Here is a 16,334-nt window from a genome sequence, read left to right on the forward strand (position 1 = left end):
CTTAGTTGCTCTTCTCTGAACTTTTTCCAAAGTCTCAACATATTTTTTGTAGCATGGTAACCAAAATTAGTTGCAGTATTCCAGGTGTGGTCTTACTAGGATTTTTATAAAGTGGTACTAATACATCATGTGATCTTGATTCTATGCCTCTGTTTATATAACGCAAGATTGTATTAGTAGCCCATAGGCTGGATGCATCACATGCTGGCCACACCCACCCTCGGTTTAGCGAAGGGGGAAAAAGTGATACGTCACTTGATGATGTGTCATTGTGAGATTGACACCCCTGTATTAGCTGTTTTGGCTATTGCTGCTGTACACTGCTGGCTCATATTCAAGTGATCATTCACTAGAACTCCAAGGTCCCTCTCACAGTTACTATTTTTGAGCCAGGTGTCCCCTAATCTGTACTTATACCTTGATTTTTCCTACCTAAATGTAAAACTTTGCTTTTCTCCATATTAAAATTCATTTTGTTGGATGGGCCCATTGTTCAAGTTTGTAAAGATTTTTTTGGATCCTGAGCATATCTTCTGGGGTGTTGGCTATTCCTGCCAGTTTATCTGATGAGTTCCCTTCTATTCCCTTATCTAAGTAATTTATGAAGATATTGAAGAATACTGAGCCCTATGACAGAGCCTTGTGGTTCCCCCCGTCGTGTTCTGACCCAAGCCTTATTCAGATCAAACAAACACAAATTGTTCATAAAAACAAACCTCTTTTACTGCGGTGCTGTGAATTCTATGTGTTCACAGCCAACACTTATTTCGAACTAATTATCCCAGATAAGAGCAAGCCGTTTCAAGGTTGCGAAAGGCTGCCAAGAACAAAAGACTAAATGCAGATAAATATCCCAAGCCAGAAGTTTAAAAAAACAAACCGGAGGACAGGAACTCTTGAGCATAAAGAACTTCTTTGCTTCCTGCAAAGCCAACCCTGAAGGCTGGCTTTTATCCCTTATGGGAAGGGGCCATCACCTTCCAGCCTTACTCCCCTGTGCTGCTTCAGCTGCTTCACAGTCACCTGTGCTACTTCAGCTGCTCTTTCCTTCAAGCAGCCCTGTGCACCGCGCACTGAGCACAGGCTTCCCGGGGTCCTTTTCATCACTGCTGCCAGACTCCATGACCTCTGAAGGCAGCACTCTACTCTCCGATAGTCCTGGCCCTATCCCTGCCTCACACACAGGCCCCTCATCTGAGTCCTCTCTCTCAGAGACCACTGCCGTCCGCACTTGCTGCCGGTGAACCACAACACCCTGCTTACTTCTCTCCATATGAATGTAGCACCGTTAACTAGGATATCTTACTAAGCTGGTATCAGACAAATCATTTACAGCCTCAGTACAATATGTGAACTCAGTCAGTGATGCTTTATTCTTAGATACCACCCAAATGTATTAAGGAAACAAGAAAATATACAGAGATACTATTTTCAGTGCAAACTTTTAAAAAAATGCTTGCATCATTGCACCAGGATCTCTCTGTTACTAGAAAACAGACCTGCTAAGTTTTGGGAAATAGAACAAAACTTTTGCTTAATTCCTATTTGGAAGGCAAAGATCTTTGGTAAAGTGTACAGTGTTTGACATTGTTTTTAGACTTTATTTGCTAATCAAACAGAGCCATGGATCACTGATTAAATCAAACTTTTATTCCTATAGTTATCATTAAAGAGAGAAAACACAAATGTGGCAGCTACATCAGTTTCAACAGTCTATTTTATCTTCTTGAAGACTTGATGGCACACCTGGTCTTCACAAGTCAATTCCTACAACAGAAAAACCATTAGTAAGCACAACTTTTTTCATTGCCCTTATTGTACCCCAGGCTTTCCCTTAAACTCAAAGATAAAAACAGCTCAGCCACCACATTAACAGTGAGGCTGGGCTATTAAATGGAAAAGAACAATGTATTTTATGTAACCAATCGACAGTAAGCACTACAGATTGCAGTAATTAGATTTGGACACTTCAGTTAAGTTTTTAAAAGGATAAAAATGAAAAAGTATGAAAATTGCTCTGTAACAGTAGGACATTTCATAGTCTATTATTAGCCCACACACTGTAGTGTATTAAAACTACTGGAGCAACAAGAAATTGCAAAAGGAGAAAAGGCAAGGCTTTAAAAGTAACAAGGTGAGTACAATAGTATTTAGCCAATAGGCCACTGTGTGTCTGGAGAAAGTGGATTAGCTTGAAATGTTATAGCAAGTGTTACAAAGTGGGTCAGTAGCATTATTGACAGGTCTGGGATATATTTTATCATGAAAGGTCTTTCTCCATAGATATCTATTTTACATAGCAATTTTTTACACAGCATTTTTTTTATGTAGCAATCTCTTAAGCTTTGCTATTAACTCCTTAAGTGATTCTTAAGGCTTTGCAGAATAAAAATGAAGAGAAGATGCTATAGAACAGTAATGATGCAAGAGGGCAGCCGATTTTCTTCAGCTCTTGTTTCTGCAGTCATATCAGTAAAATAAACCATTATCTAGTCTAGTGTTGCTCTATCTGTAAAATGAAATTAATGATTCTGGGATGAAATATTTTAAAAATCACTCCCAAACACAATTCTGTTTTTAATTTTATTTTTTTAAAATTGCAGTTGCTTTGCAGTTCACGTGAAGCAATATGAATTTTGTGATGCTTTAAGAGATACTATAAGCATTATTATTCAGAAGAGGAAATATAAAAGTTGGTTTTTTTAAAATATGGGTGGTATATTCCTACATGATGGATTCCTACCAAACTGATTAGGGTTCAGCATGATCTTACTTGGTAAACCAGTTTTAAAAGATCATCTAAAGTAGTTTCTTTTTCCCCAAATTATCCAGTCACATATCTTCTGGAAGTCTGTTACCTAGTTCCTAATATTTATTTGTGGACTATGTAAAAAGTTTTAAGATAATTAATGATCAATACTTCCAATTGTGGCAATAAATTTAATAAAGTAATTGAGAACTATGGAAAGATATTTTTTTTTGTCTTTTTCAGCACTAGAAAATCATACTTCCCATTTTCTTGACAATTCCACTCTGCTTAGTCATATTTACCTTTTCAATATAATTTTCAAGAGATCAGAAATTATGGACTATGTTATTATATTCTTTCTAAGAATGAGCTGAGGCAGGCATTGAAGAATGAAACAATGTTTATTGTAACGAATCGGCCAGCTGACAGGTAACAGCTGATGCTGTCTGGCAGCTCCCTTTTATAGTTCACTGTCAGGCTGCTCAGCCAATAAGAACAAACAAAACTCCCGCTCAAAATGCAGACCAACAAATAGAACTTCTGTAGAACACAATATGTCTTCCAAGGTATCTGTGTTAGTAGAACCAGGTGTGTAGAATCTCTAGATTTATGATTATTTTACTAAAATAGTCATATCTATTGTAGAAAAATGTGAGTCTTGTTAATAGGTTTTGAAGCAGGACTGAATAATGGAACTGGGAGAGGGTAGCAGGATATTCAGATGTTCTTTTTGCTTAGAAATTATGCAAGCCAATGTTTGCATCTAAATTTAGAATACCAAACATTAATGCATTAAGTTGCAATATTAACCATACTGATTTAGAAGTGTGTTCTACTGAAAACAATTTCCTTACCTTCTGAGAAAAGTGGTTTGGAGTATTGACAATGCTTAAAAATGATTACTTAAAATTTCTAACTCATTAAGCAAACTTGATCTCAGTGAAGAAAATGAATAAAGTTATTGAATGTAGGCTGCAAAAATCGGACAGCCTCTAATTGGAAGTAAAGTTTAGTTTCCTATAGCTTTTGAGGCTATTTAGTCATCATCTGGATTTCTGCAGCCTTGCTAACTTAGAGTTTGCTTTGGGTTTGCCGGAAGTCCTCTTTCTTTCAAGAATTCTGCTTAAGAGATTCCATAATTCATTTATTTTTCCGTCCAGCTATAAAATCAAGACCCATCAGTTTTAGTCATCCTGATAACTTTGCTGCTTCCCACTTCGTTCCCCTTGCCATGAAACAAAAGGACAGGAGGATTTGCAAAGTGGTGGCTGTGAGTCATATTTTATGTTCCCTTGATTGGCCTGGTTACATGGGGGCGCTAGAGAGGGAAAGATTCTGGGAGAGGTCCAAGTTAGCAGAAATACAGTGGAAATGGGTTTACACCAGTCCTCACTTTTGAGATTGTTCACTTGAACATTTTTAGTATTTAATCTCTCATATATTGTTTCTCATACTTTGGTGATTGCTTAATTTACTTTACACCATTCAAGTTTTCTATGTATATGAATTCAGATGTTCTTCAACAGCACTAAATTATACATTTTAAAGATAAAATGTTGAATGCCTGGTGATTATTCTACTCCATTTTTTCAATCTTTCAATTTTCTGTGCAGCCTACAGAAGAGGGTTCTTGTATTAAATTGTATTCCCCATAGCTTACAATGAAGTTGAGGAAAATAATTATCTCTGTCAATTACTGGAAAATTATATTGTGACAAAAAAGTCGATTCCACTTCACATTTCTATCTTTTCTATCTTTGTTGAGATGTTTGTTTTTAATTAACCAAAATGTGCAACTGTTGCAATTGTATAACCTCAGTAAGGAACATTGAGATTGTGTCCAGGAATAAATTCCAGCCAGCTTAAGTCAACTGATTGTTCTAATCAGTTGCAGCAGATTCTATTGCTAGGATATCCTATACCCAATACTTTCCTTAATAAATAATGGTAGGGTTTTGATCAGCATTTTCTTAATTTTAACTACTACCTGGAATTGCTTGTGGGCTATTAAATGAAAACAGAAGCAAGACCATCAAACATTCATTTCTAAGTGTTCAAATAAGTACAAAGTTTGTTAATTTGCAGACTAATGGAGCTGAGACAGTATAAGGAAACGATAGTATAGTTCATTGTGTGAAGGGTATGCACACTTTCATATCATTTCTGATTGTGGAAAAGATTGGCAAATCCCAGCTCTGCCATCTTGCCTCATATTTGCCTGCCTTAAAAAGATCTCCTTATCTAGAGGGACTTTTCAACATAAAAGAAGTACCATTAAAAACCCATAGGTACACTTGAAAGGGTATTCTGAGATTGAATTCCTTCTTTAAATAAATGGAATTTGTTATTCACTATAATGGCCTCACTGCCTTCAATGCTGTTTTTTTTATGATTGACATAATCTGCAGGCTATCTCATAGTAAAACTTGAAACAAAAGTGCTTTTATATGTTTATAGTTCATCCCCCATCATTCCTCCAAATAGAACCAATTTTATTTCTTCTTAGCATGAAAAGGAGTCTCACTCTTTAATCCTGGATAAGGAGAGATTCCTTGAAATTCAGAGTAGACCAATGAATGTTTATCAGACTGTTTGCTCTAGCCTAGGAGTGTCAAACTCAAGTTGTCATGGTGGCATCACGTGATATATCAGGACTTTTTCGCCCTTTGGTAAACTGGGCATGGGCATGGCAAGCTCGTGACACATCCAATTGTGGGCCAGGAATTTGACAGCCCTGCTCTAGCCTTATTTATTTACATGTAGTTATTTTTGGGACACAGTTTAAGGCAGTGAATCCCTAACTTATAAGGGAATAAAAGACTGCTTTCTCCCACATGACCCTGGTTCATAAAACATAGGGGAAACAGGATAAGCCCCTGCAGATGAGCATCCCAGTGATGGAATCAAATTCACCTCAGTATTTATGGAAAGGACCACAACTTTCAAAATAATCTGAGTTTTTAATTCTTTTATTGGAGTATTTTTTCCTGGTTTTGTTAGGAATTCTATTAGCCATTTAGCTCTTACTGGAAGTAAAACAATGGCTTGCATTTTCTTGAAAAGCACTTAATAAATCTATTAAATAAAGACATATCCATGTAAACAAGTCATTTATGTAATATTCCTATTCCAGGTAGCTCCTGTGAAGGAGATGGGTGATTTCTAAATTTGATATATAAATAAAATAAATGTATATATCAAATTTAGAACTCAAATATAACAATAAATAAATATATGAGGTTGTCACATTTCATCTTTATAACAGATACAGTTTGGGGCTGAATCAGTAATCCTGTTATCCATCATTCTCTCCAGACAAGCAATCTAAATATCTATCCTGTTGCTGCTCTTGTGACATCTTCAAAAGGAAAACTGTTGTGCATAATGCAATTGCAACTTCATGTGAAGTTTGCAACTTCACATACTGCTGATTCATACTTTGTCTGATATGTAGTGCTAAAATTGGAGCATAACAGATCCAAAATAAACATCCAAGCATTTTCAGAACAAGACAGCGTGTATATATGTGTGCATGTACACATGTACATAAACACAGTGGTGGGATTCAGCCAGTTCACATCATTTTGGGAGAACCCGGTTGTTAACTTTCTGACCAGTTTGGTGAACTGGTTATTGGAAGAAATAATTAGGGTAGGGAACTGGATGTTAAATTATTTGAATCCCACCACTGCATGTACATATACTTGATCCTTTAAAAAAACTTTATAAAAGTGAGTTAATGTGAAACAATTTTTAATTATACAAAATCAACATATTTGGTTCTTACCAGATGCAGTTTATCTCCTTCAATCCAATGTTTCCAGCCTCTATTGTTTTTTTCACCTTTCTGGACACAGACAAGTTTGTCACCATCCCAAGTCACTGTTGTCTTCAAGGATTAAAAAATAGCATTAAGCAATATTCTAGACATTTGAAATATTCCAAGCTGGAATTAAATGCAAGGGAACATATCAAGAGAAAAAGAAAAAGGGTGGAGAGAAATACAGCCATCCCCTGCAAAATCTCAAATTCTGGTTGCAAACCAAGATTGTCATTTATGTTCCCAGCTCTTCATCCTGATTCATGAAATAACCATAGAAACAAATTACACAAATTTACTTATGATGGAAGTGTTCCCTAGAAAAGAAAACCAATATGAAATATGGTTCTGCTTTAAGAGCGGAGTAACTAATCTCCAATAGAAAAGTCATGCTTTATTTAAACTAATGCAACATCCACACACATATTTCTATTTCAGTAAAGAAATTAGGGTGGTGTTCACAGTAGAATAAATTAAATTATTTTGTATAAAAGTGACACACCAATTGATTAAATCTTCCAGTTGTTTTACAATGTCGCAAATAAAGTAGCTATTTATTAGAGACATAGTACAGCATAAAAACAACTGAAAATTTATTGAGGAAAGGTTACAGATCAAATTACTAGGATAGTTAACCTATGAAAGCCTGCTCTCCTTGTTTATGTAATGCCTTATGCAGTGCAAAATATTTTTTATTTTCAATGCGCTATATTCTTTTTTCAAAGAGAAAGGCATTTCAGTGGAATCTGGAGGTACGTGGGTGTTTTTGTACTTATTTTATTATGAAGAGGTTGTGTGTGAATGTCCATGTAACATTTTGCAATCATTTTTGCAGTGATATACAACATCCCAGGATTTCCATACATCCATCAGACTGCAAGGAAAGTATTTTGGGTATTTTCAGTCTGGAAAGCATAGTAGCTAGGAAAGCATCAGAATGACAGAGAAGTTAACAATCCTAGCAGCCCTTCACTCTGCCAAAGCGAAGAATAACAGCAGAAAAATAATTCAAATCATATTCATGTATGAATAGCAAAAGTAGCACATGGGAGTTCCTGAACAGGCAAGAAAGCTTTTGCAAGGTGAATTTCAGTGTACTAATAACAACATTTAGATCAGACAGAATTGAAGAGACATCAGGTAAAACAAAGGATGGAGGATTATGTTTTATATATCAACAGTTGGTCTCAGGATATAACTATAATATATAAGTTTTGTGATGAAAACTTAGAGTCTTTACACATCAACTGCAAGCCATTTTACTCTCCATGTGAGTTCTCCTCATTTCTCCTAATAGCTGTGTATGTTCCTCCACAATCCGGTGTAAACAAGGTATTACGAACTCTTGCTGATCAAACTGAAGCCAAACACCCAGGTTCCCTTCCCATCATTTTAGGAGACCTTGGTTCACAGCTAAACTTAAGCAGCTACGTTGTTCCAAAGAGGAAGCCTACAGAAAAGGTGACAGAATGCTATACAACCAGGCCAGAAACAAATTAACAAGAGAGATCAGAGCAGCAAAAAGAAGCTACTCTGAAAAGTTGAGGAATCAGTTCTCAACAAATGAACCAGCAAACATGTGGAAAACTCTTAAAAACATCACTGGCTTCAGCAAACCTCCTTCCCAGGCAGAAGGAAATCAACAACTAGCAGATGACCTGAATGTGTTTTACTGCAGGTTTGAAAAGAAACTACAGCCACCTATCTCCACAACCCACATCTCAAACACACCAACAACAGCCAAGCCTCCTACAACTGACCCCAATCCATTGGGTTCACAACCTCTGGTGATCACAGAAAAAGAAGTGCAAGATCTATTTCATGGACAAAAGCCAGGAAAAGCACCAGGGCCAGACAAGATAACTCCTTCTTGCTTAAAAGTCTGTGCTGACCAATTGGCCCCCATCTTCACCTGAATCTTCAATAGATCACTAGATATGCACTAAGTTTCTTCCTGCTTCAAATGCTCTACCATCATCCCAGTGCTAAAGAAGTCCTCCATCAAGGAACTGAATGACTACAGACCAGTTGCTCTAACATCTGTAGTTATGAAAATCTTTGAAAGGCTTGTGCTGTCCCACCTGAAAACCATCATGGATCCGCTGTTAGATCCCATGCAGTTTGCATACAGAGCAAATAGATCAACAGGTGATGCTGTTAACATGGCTCTGCATTACATCCTACAACACCTTGAATCTCCAAATACCTGTGCAAGGGTCCTCTTTGTAGACTTCAGTTCAGCATTCAATACCATCATTCCAGACACTCTTCTAAGTAAATTAAACCAACTAGCGGTACCTGAACACACTTGTAAGTGGATCATAAGCTTCCTAACAGACAGGAAGCAGTAGGTGAAACTAGGCGGAATCACATCTGATACCTGTACAATCAGCACAGGGCCCCTCACAAGACTGTGTGCTATCTCCACTTCTCTTCTCCCTATATACCAATGACTGCATCTCAAACGATCTGTCTGTTAAAATACTGAAGTTTGCTGATGACACAACAGTGATTGGTCTCATTCGAGGCAACGATGAATCTGCATACAGACAAGAGGTTATACAACTTGCCTCATGGTATAACTGGAACAATCTGGAACTGAACACACTCAAAACCGTAGAAATGGTGGTAGACTTTAGAAGAAACCCTCCCATACTACCACCTTTTACAATATTAGACAACACAGTATCAACAGTAGAGACCTTCAAATTTCTAGGTTCTACTATACCACATGACCTAAAATGGACACCTAACATCAAAAACATCATCAAAAAAGCACAACAAAGAATGTTCTTTCTGCGCTGACTCAGAAAGCTCAAACTGCCCAAGGAGCTGCTGATCTAGTTCTACAGTGGAATTATTGAGTCTATCATTTGAACCTCTATAACTGTCTGGTTTGGTTCTGCAACCCAGCAGGACAGACACAGACTTCACAGGATAATTAGGACTGCAGAAAAAACAATTACTACCCATCTGCCTTCAGCTGAGGACCTGTATACTGCACAAGTCAAAAAGAGGGCTGTGAAAATATTTACAGACCCCTCACATCCCGGACATAAACTGTTTCAACTCCTTCCCTCAAAATGACGCTATAGAGCACTGCACATCAGAACAACTAGACACAAGAACAGTTTTTTCCCAAAAGCCATCACTCTGCTAAACACATAATTCCGTCAACACTGTTCAACTATTTACAAAGTGTACACTACTATTACTGTTAATCTTTTCATCACTCCTTATCACCCATCCCCTCCCACTTGTGATTGTAGGACTGTAACTTTGTTGCTTGTATCCTTATGATTTATATTGACTATTTCCTAGTATGATTTGATTGTTGATTGTACCCTATGACTATCATTAAGCGTTGTATGTTATGATTCTTGACTCTTAACGAATGTACCTTTTCTTTATGTATACTGAGAATATTTACACCAAGAGAAATTCCTTGTGTGTCCAATCACACTTGGCCAATAAAGTATTCTACATTCTACATTCTACATGCAAAGATGCAGAATTTTTTTTCAAAATCAAAAACATTTTTATTCTGTTGCTGCTCATCAAATCTACTATTTTATTAATATTGGTGGATATTTTCAGAGCCTCTGTTCACCTTTTTCTTACTATTTTTGAAAAATCTGTAGACCTGAATTGGGCTAGACAGCTTTTTAAATATAGCAGCCCTCAAATACTGGAATACTATCATGTTGCCCCTGTCTTCTATTCCCCAAACTAACCAGACCCAAATCCTGCAGCTGTTCTTCATACGTTTTAGTTTCCGGGCCTTTGCTCATCTTAGTTGAGAAACACAACTATAAGCTGTTCATCCTTGGGAACTATATTCTTGAAACCTGCTTTGGGGTAAAATATCTAGCCATGTGGTCTGAAACTTTTGTTATGCACCATACTTTCCAGTGTATTGCTTGAGCAGTATTTGATTGTAGCCACTTCTGAAGCTGATAGAAGGTGCAATAAAACTTAAGATATCATTTGTCTTGATAAGAGAGGTAACCTTTTCCCTCCCCCAATTTAAGTTGGTTTTTGCATTTTACTTATCCTGTCCATGTTTATTACAGTGGTTAATACAAGAAAACATCTATCTAATTTATGAGTATTTAAGCAGTATCCCACACCTCTACCCTGAAAAAATAGAAAGTGCAGATTTTTTTTCTTCCTAACATTTCCCCCAAAAGTACAGGATCTATTTTGTTTTAGTATAAAACAAATGTTAATTCACTGGTTGTGACAGGAACTAACTGACTGGCTTGTTGCTCAAGTCTGATGTTGTAAGCTGAGAGAGAGCGCGACTGTGCCAAAGTCACCCAGCTGGTTTTCATGCCTAAAGTGGGACTAGAACTCACACTGCTGATTTCTAGCCTGGTCCCTTAACCACTAGATCAAATTGATTCTCAGAAAGAAACAGAATGACTGCCTTAAAAATAATTAATCCCTGCTTCTGCTGGAAAAAAAATGTGTCAGTGTGTTGGTATAGGAATGCTGGGCAGAAATCACCCTGATAAGAAATCAGAGAGAATTATAAAAGAAATGAGGTGCTTTTTCTTCCTGTAGTCACATAACAGGACCGAGATAGAAAAAGAAAATTGAGGTTGCTAAAAGTTCAGCAAAGCGGCAGTTTTGTGCTCCTGAATAGGACTGGTAAAGGATGGCTTTGTTATAAGGAGCATGCTGTGATGTTAGGGCACAGAAAGGTCATGGATGATAAGGAAGATGTTGGCTATAAGTAGCAAATCTCTCCATTCTCCTTGGAAAAAATAATTAGGTGATTGTAATGTTTGCTGTTCTGTTCTGGAGATCTGATATAGTGGCACATAAGACACAATTTACATTAGGCATCTCTGACACACTATCAGAATCAGGTGCAAAGAGTTACACATTATGAAACTTGGAATTAGTGAAATTTAGACCCCAATCTCATTCAATCCAGGGTGGAAGCAATAAAACAAACATTTGCTGGCATCTGACCAATATGTTCTATGAAACTCATCAACAATCCGAGCAGCATCCCAAGGCCAGATTGGCTGTTGATTGGAAGACAACAGAAAAGACTACATTGCCCTTGTAATATACATTAAAAGTTTCCCTAGTTTCTCTATCTTCTCCAGATCTGACAGTTCAGCTTACAGACTGGAAAGCTTTTGTTTGCAGGATAGTGAGGAAGGGCCATCTTGCATCATAACAGCAAGATGGACTTGAAAGGCTTCCAGTTGGATAAGGGACTTTGAACAATCAATAGGTTCTAACCTAGTTTTGCTGACCACAAGTAAAATGTTTTGTGTGCTGCAACCTAGAAGAATAAATAGCAGTGACTACTGTGGCTAACAGAAATCTGCTTTTCCCTGTGCCAAACTATGAAGCATGGCTGTCAACCAGGGAAATATAACAGCCTGGAACCATGAAGAGTTGAAAGCAAATAAAAAGTAATTTTACCTTGTTGTCATCTGCTTGAGAAATTGTCATGATTTACATATAGAACAAATAGTTGCACTAAGAAAGCTCTAGTTTCTGAAATGCAAATTTAAGCTTCTTTATAAATAAGCATTTCTTTAACATTTTAATTTGCTTTCAACTTGTTTACTTGAATGTCAGGGGCTTATATTGACTGCTGTGTAAATGGGAAACAAATAATAGGTTTTCTACCTTCACAACTCGATTGTCAAGCCCCTTAGTGTGCTCTTCAAATTCCACTCCTATGGTATAATTCAATTCATAGTTTCTGAAAGTGCTCAGTGTTTTTGTCTTGAAATTGTCTCCATCTTGAATAAATTCTTTTGTTTGTTTTAGATGGTTTGCAATCTTACGGGTAGCAAAATCGATGCCTGCAGATAGAATAAGAGATATGCATTTTAACAATGTGCCTGATTAAATTCAGTTTCTAAATGTAAGAATATTTGAATGTTTGTGAGGTTATGCAGATGCCCAATAAGACTTCTTGGCTTTCTAAGGAGAATGTGAATCTCTTCTATACTATGAACTGATTTTTAATAAGTTATATTGAAATGGTCTATGCATCAAAAAAATCCCTTGTTAAATTTCCATGTCTTCCCATTTTTGAGTAGGAATTTATCTCAAGATAGCAGACCTCCACATAAGGATCTGGAAGTATTTCCCATTGAAAACAGTGGGAGTGATGTTCTAGGAAAACTCATACAAGACTGTGTCCTAAAAGGTGATGTATACTTACACATACATACATTTATGCATATTTTTCATCAGAAGAATATCTCATTATTTAAGGCAACGTTTATAGACTTGTACAAATGTTAATAATGTGCTGATGTGATACAGTTATCTGCAATTATCAATAGGATTCTGAATGCAAAGTTCTTTGTCAATCAGACAATTCCTTGTACTACTCTAGTTCTCTAACTATTACTGTTTTCCTGGCTTGTACACTCAGTCTTATGGTCAGTTCTTCACACCAGAACCTATTGCATGCCAAGCTTTTTTTTTTCCAAACCAGTCAAGTTCTTGGCAGATCTCTTGGCAGAATCTCATAACTACTAAATTTCATTGTGGCAAATTCTAAAGTTAATTACAGTACAATAAGGGTTTAAATACATTTGTAAGCAGTTCACACATGTACTGAATAATAAACCACATGCTCAAATCACACATTATGCTCAATCAAAGGCAGTTAGGTTTTATTATTGTTTAGCAGGCCACTAAATGACTGAAACTCAGAAATTAAAGCCACATGAGAGAGCTTCAGTGTCCTTTTGTGCCTGGAGAACTCCTTTCTATTGGTATTTTTCTACCTTAATCTACTTTGTATTTGAATGTTATAATCACTTGGGTGGAAAGAGAGAATTGTCAAAGTTTGAAAAGGAACCAATCTTCATCTAGGTAACAGAAGATTGAAACACATATTATATTATATTTATTTGTTTATTTCTATCCCATGTTTATTATTTTTACAAATAACTCAAGGTGATGAACATAGCCAACACCCCTCCTCCTCCTATTTTCCCCACAACAATAATCCTTTGAAGTGAGTTGAGCTGAGAAAGAGTGACTGGTGCAAGGTCACCCAGCTAATTTTCCTGGCAAAGACAGCACTGGAAGTCATGGTGTTCTGCTTTTTAGCCTGGTGCCATAACCGTGAGACAAAACTGGCTGTCTCATCTTATTATGTTCAGAGCTTGCTGTGAAGAAATGGGTGGAAAGCATTAGTGGTTTGTAGCTTAACCATCATTGCCTTTCATTATGTAATGGCTTTATCACTTTATTTTGATCATGAGCCATGGTGGCACAGTGGTTAAAATGCAGTACTCCTGGCTGCTTCTGCAGTTCGGCAGTTCGAGTCTCACCAGCTCAAGTTTAACTCAGCCTTCTATCCTTTCGAGGTTGGTAAAATGAGGACCCAAGGTTTTGGGGGCAATATGCGGACTCTGTAAACCACTTAGAGAGAACTCTGAAGCGGTATAGAAATTTAACTGCTATTGCTATTATGATTAGAATAGGATATTTGGAGAGCAATGGTGTGCAAAGGATCAAATACAAGAAAGAATAAACTGGACTGATTTCTTTCTTGTCATATTTCAGTAAAAGATGCTTGTGATGATCTAAACAAATTCATCAGTGGGAATAGCAGTCAAACAAGATTGTTGTAAGCATGTCCTTGAACTCTGTCAGCCAAAAGCTCCATCAGCCAAAAGCTCAAAGATGGAGAGCTGTGTCATTTATTATCCATTTACCCCTCTAGCGATTGCTACTGATTGAATAAGATTGCAAAGCAAATGCAGTGTTGTGATGTAAGCCCTAGACCATTTGTTCATGTGTGAGAGGTATTAAAGAGGTGGAACCTGAATCATGATGCATCTGCATCTTGCTCATTTTGATTCTTCTTGCAGATGCCAGTGAACTCTTAAAATATTTGATAGATAAAATTGAATGTTTTTGCAAAGTGGATAATATTTTGCAGCTAAAATATCTAGCCAGTTTCCTCAAGAGAGATATAGTGCAATCCTACCCAAGAAACAATTTAGTGGAACTTAAATATAAATAAACATATACTTACATACACACAGGCACATAGACACACATACATACATACACGCACACAGAGAGAGAGAGAGATTTACACAGATATCTTATTTTACCATCCTTTAACTTACCCTGTGAAATATTACATTATTATTCTTATAAAATATGAATACAGTTTGCAATCTTTTATTGAATTTATTGGTATTGTCTTTAGTTAGGAAAATCTGAACAAAAAAATTATCCCTTCTTAAACACAGTAAATATTTTCATTTAATTTAATCCCACCCCTCAGATTTCCTATTCTGATGCAGTTATGTTATATTCTTTTTTACTTTCTTGTGAAAGTAAAAAGGGCATACATAAATATGATAAAATATTGAAAATATTGACACTGATAGTTATACTAGTATACTTATTATATTGCATATTATATTGCAATTAATGTAATTATATATAAGAAGAAACCTGTCCCAGAAACCATTAATAAAGTGACAATGTAATACTAATATATCATTGCCTAGTTACTGTTCAGAGGGAAAAATATGAGCATAGACATGTATAATAAAAAGAGAATCTTTCCAAAATGATTGCCCCACTGATGACTGGCACTATCTGCAGGAGTTGTACATTTGAAACTCAGCTCTCTTTAGAACAGGTAGCCTGAGAATTAGAGCTCATATTTAGTTTAGGAACTCCTAACAGTTGACTAGTTTTGTTAACCATCTGTTCAATGCTAACAGTAATTTTCGTCTGTTGGTTTGATGTCCCTTAGTATCCAGCTGCCATTACAGTAAATCAGAGTTTATATATGCAATTGATTATTAGGTAGAAAGTGAAATGAATAAGAACAACTCTACCATACAGTAATGTTACTGATTTCCTTTTTTCTTTTTAAAATCTGGCAACCATAATCTCTAGATTACTCAATTAAAGATTAGATGTGTTGTATGAGAGCATACAGGGCATAATGCAATGTCTAACTGCTTAGTTGTACTGATACTATTGAAAATATTATAAGATTTAAGATCCAGATGTCAATGTACTACTTGTACAATCCTATGATTGCTATACCTGAGATAGATCTGGGATAGAGATCTCTTCTCAACATATATTCTTAAAAGTATATGCTATTGGGGAGAATTATTATCCCATTTCTGTCCAAGGCATTGCAATCATAGTCTCACTAATCTTAAATACTAGTAGAATATGTTTTACTGAACATTTTAATGCTCCCTAATTTGTGTTGGAGCTTAATGTACTTTTGAAACATAGATAGGAAATGTTGCTCCATGTTATATTTTCAGAGCCAGATTCCTGCTATTATCAGAAAGTTAGACAAATCTTCATCATTTGAACTTCATCATTGGAATTAAGTTTATACTTACCTAAAGCAATCATATAACCTTCAAAGTTTTCATTTAATACCATTTCCCACGTTCCATTGTAATCGGCTGGCATTGCTGCTAGGTGATTAAATTCAAGGATAGTTTAGCTATGGAATATGAAATGGTGTTTTCCAAAAAGAATGAACTGTAATTCTATCCTTTTTATAGTTCTTTGGATGTAGTTTATGGTTTCCAATATAATAAAGTCTAAGGGTCACCGAGATAATCTAAGCAGAACTTTATGTTCATTATTAAAGTTAAAAGGAGAACTAGGTGTGAGAAGGAAAATGATGTTGCAATGACCTTTGTAAAATGTTAAGAAAAAGGACAATAGAATATTTTTTATGAAAGCATATGGTTGAAATATGTATTCCATCAT

The 16,334-nt window shown here is 36.2% G+C and overlaps 1 protein-coding gene across 1 annotated transcript; it reads right to left on the bottom strand.

The window, feature by feature from the left end:
• Positions 1 to 1,713: 1,713 nt before the first annotated feature.
• On the bottom strand, positions 1,714 to 16,028 carry RBP2 (retinol binding protein 2). The gene is made up of 4 exons (XM_026701120.2): positions 15,956 to 16,028; positions 12,225 to 12,403; positions 6,537 to 6,638; positions 1,714 to 1,767 (listed from the first exon to the last, which is right to left on the bottom strand). The coding sequence occupies exons 1-4, from the start codon at positions 16,026 to 16,028 to the stop codon at positions 1,714 to 1,716; spliced, it is 408 nt and encodes a 135-aa protein (XP_026556905.1).
• Between the last annotated feature and the right edge of the window lie 306 nt (positions 16,029 to 16,334).

Source organism: Pseudonaja textilis, chromosome 4 (genome assembly GCF_049901715.1).
Source record: "Pseudonaja textilis isolate UNSWEBS1 chromosome 4, rPseTex1.2, whole genome shotgun sequence".
Taxonomy (NCBI): domain Eukaryota; kingdom Metazoa; phylum Chordata; class Lepidosauria; order Squamata; family Elapidae; genus Pseudonaja; species Pseudonaja textilis.

Coding starts and splice junctions, on each gene's coding strand:
- RBP2 (XM_026701120.2), bottom strand. CDS start 16,028: ATGCCAGCCGATTACAATGGAACGTGGGAAATGGTATTAAATGAAAAC. Junction 12,404..15,955: donor AGGTTATATGATTGCTTTAG/GTAAGTATAAAC, acceptor TTCTATCTGCAG/GCATCGATTTTGCTACCCGT. Junction 6,639..12,224: donor TTGACAATCGAGTTGTGAAG/GTAGAAAACCTA, acceptor TAATCCTTGAAG/ACAACAGTGACTTGGGATGG.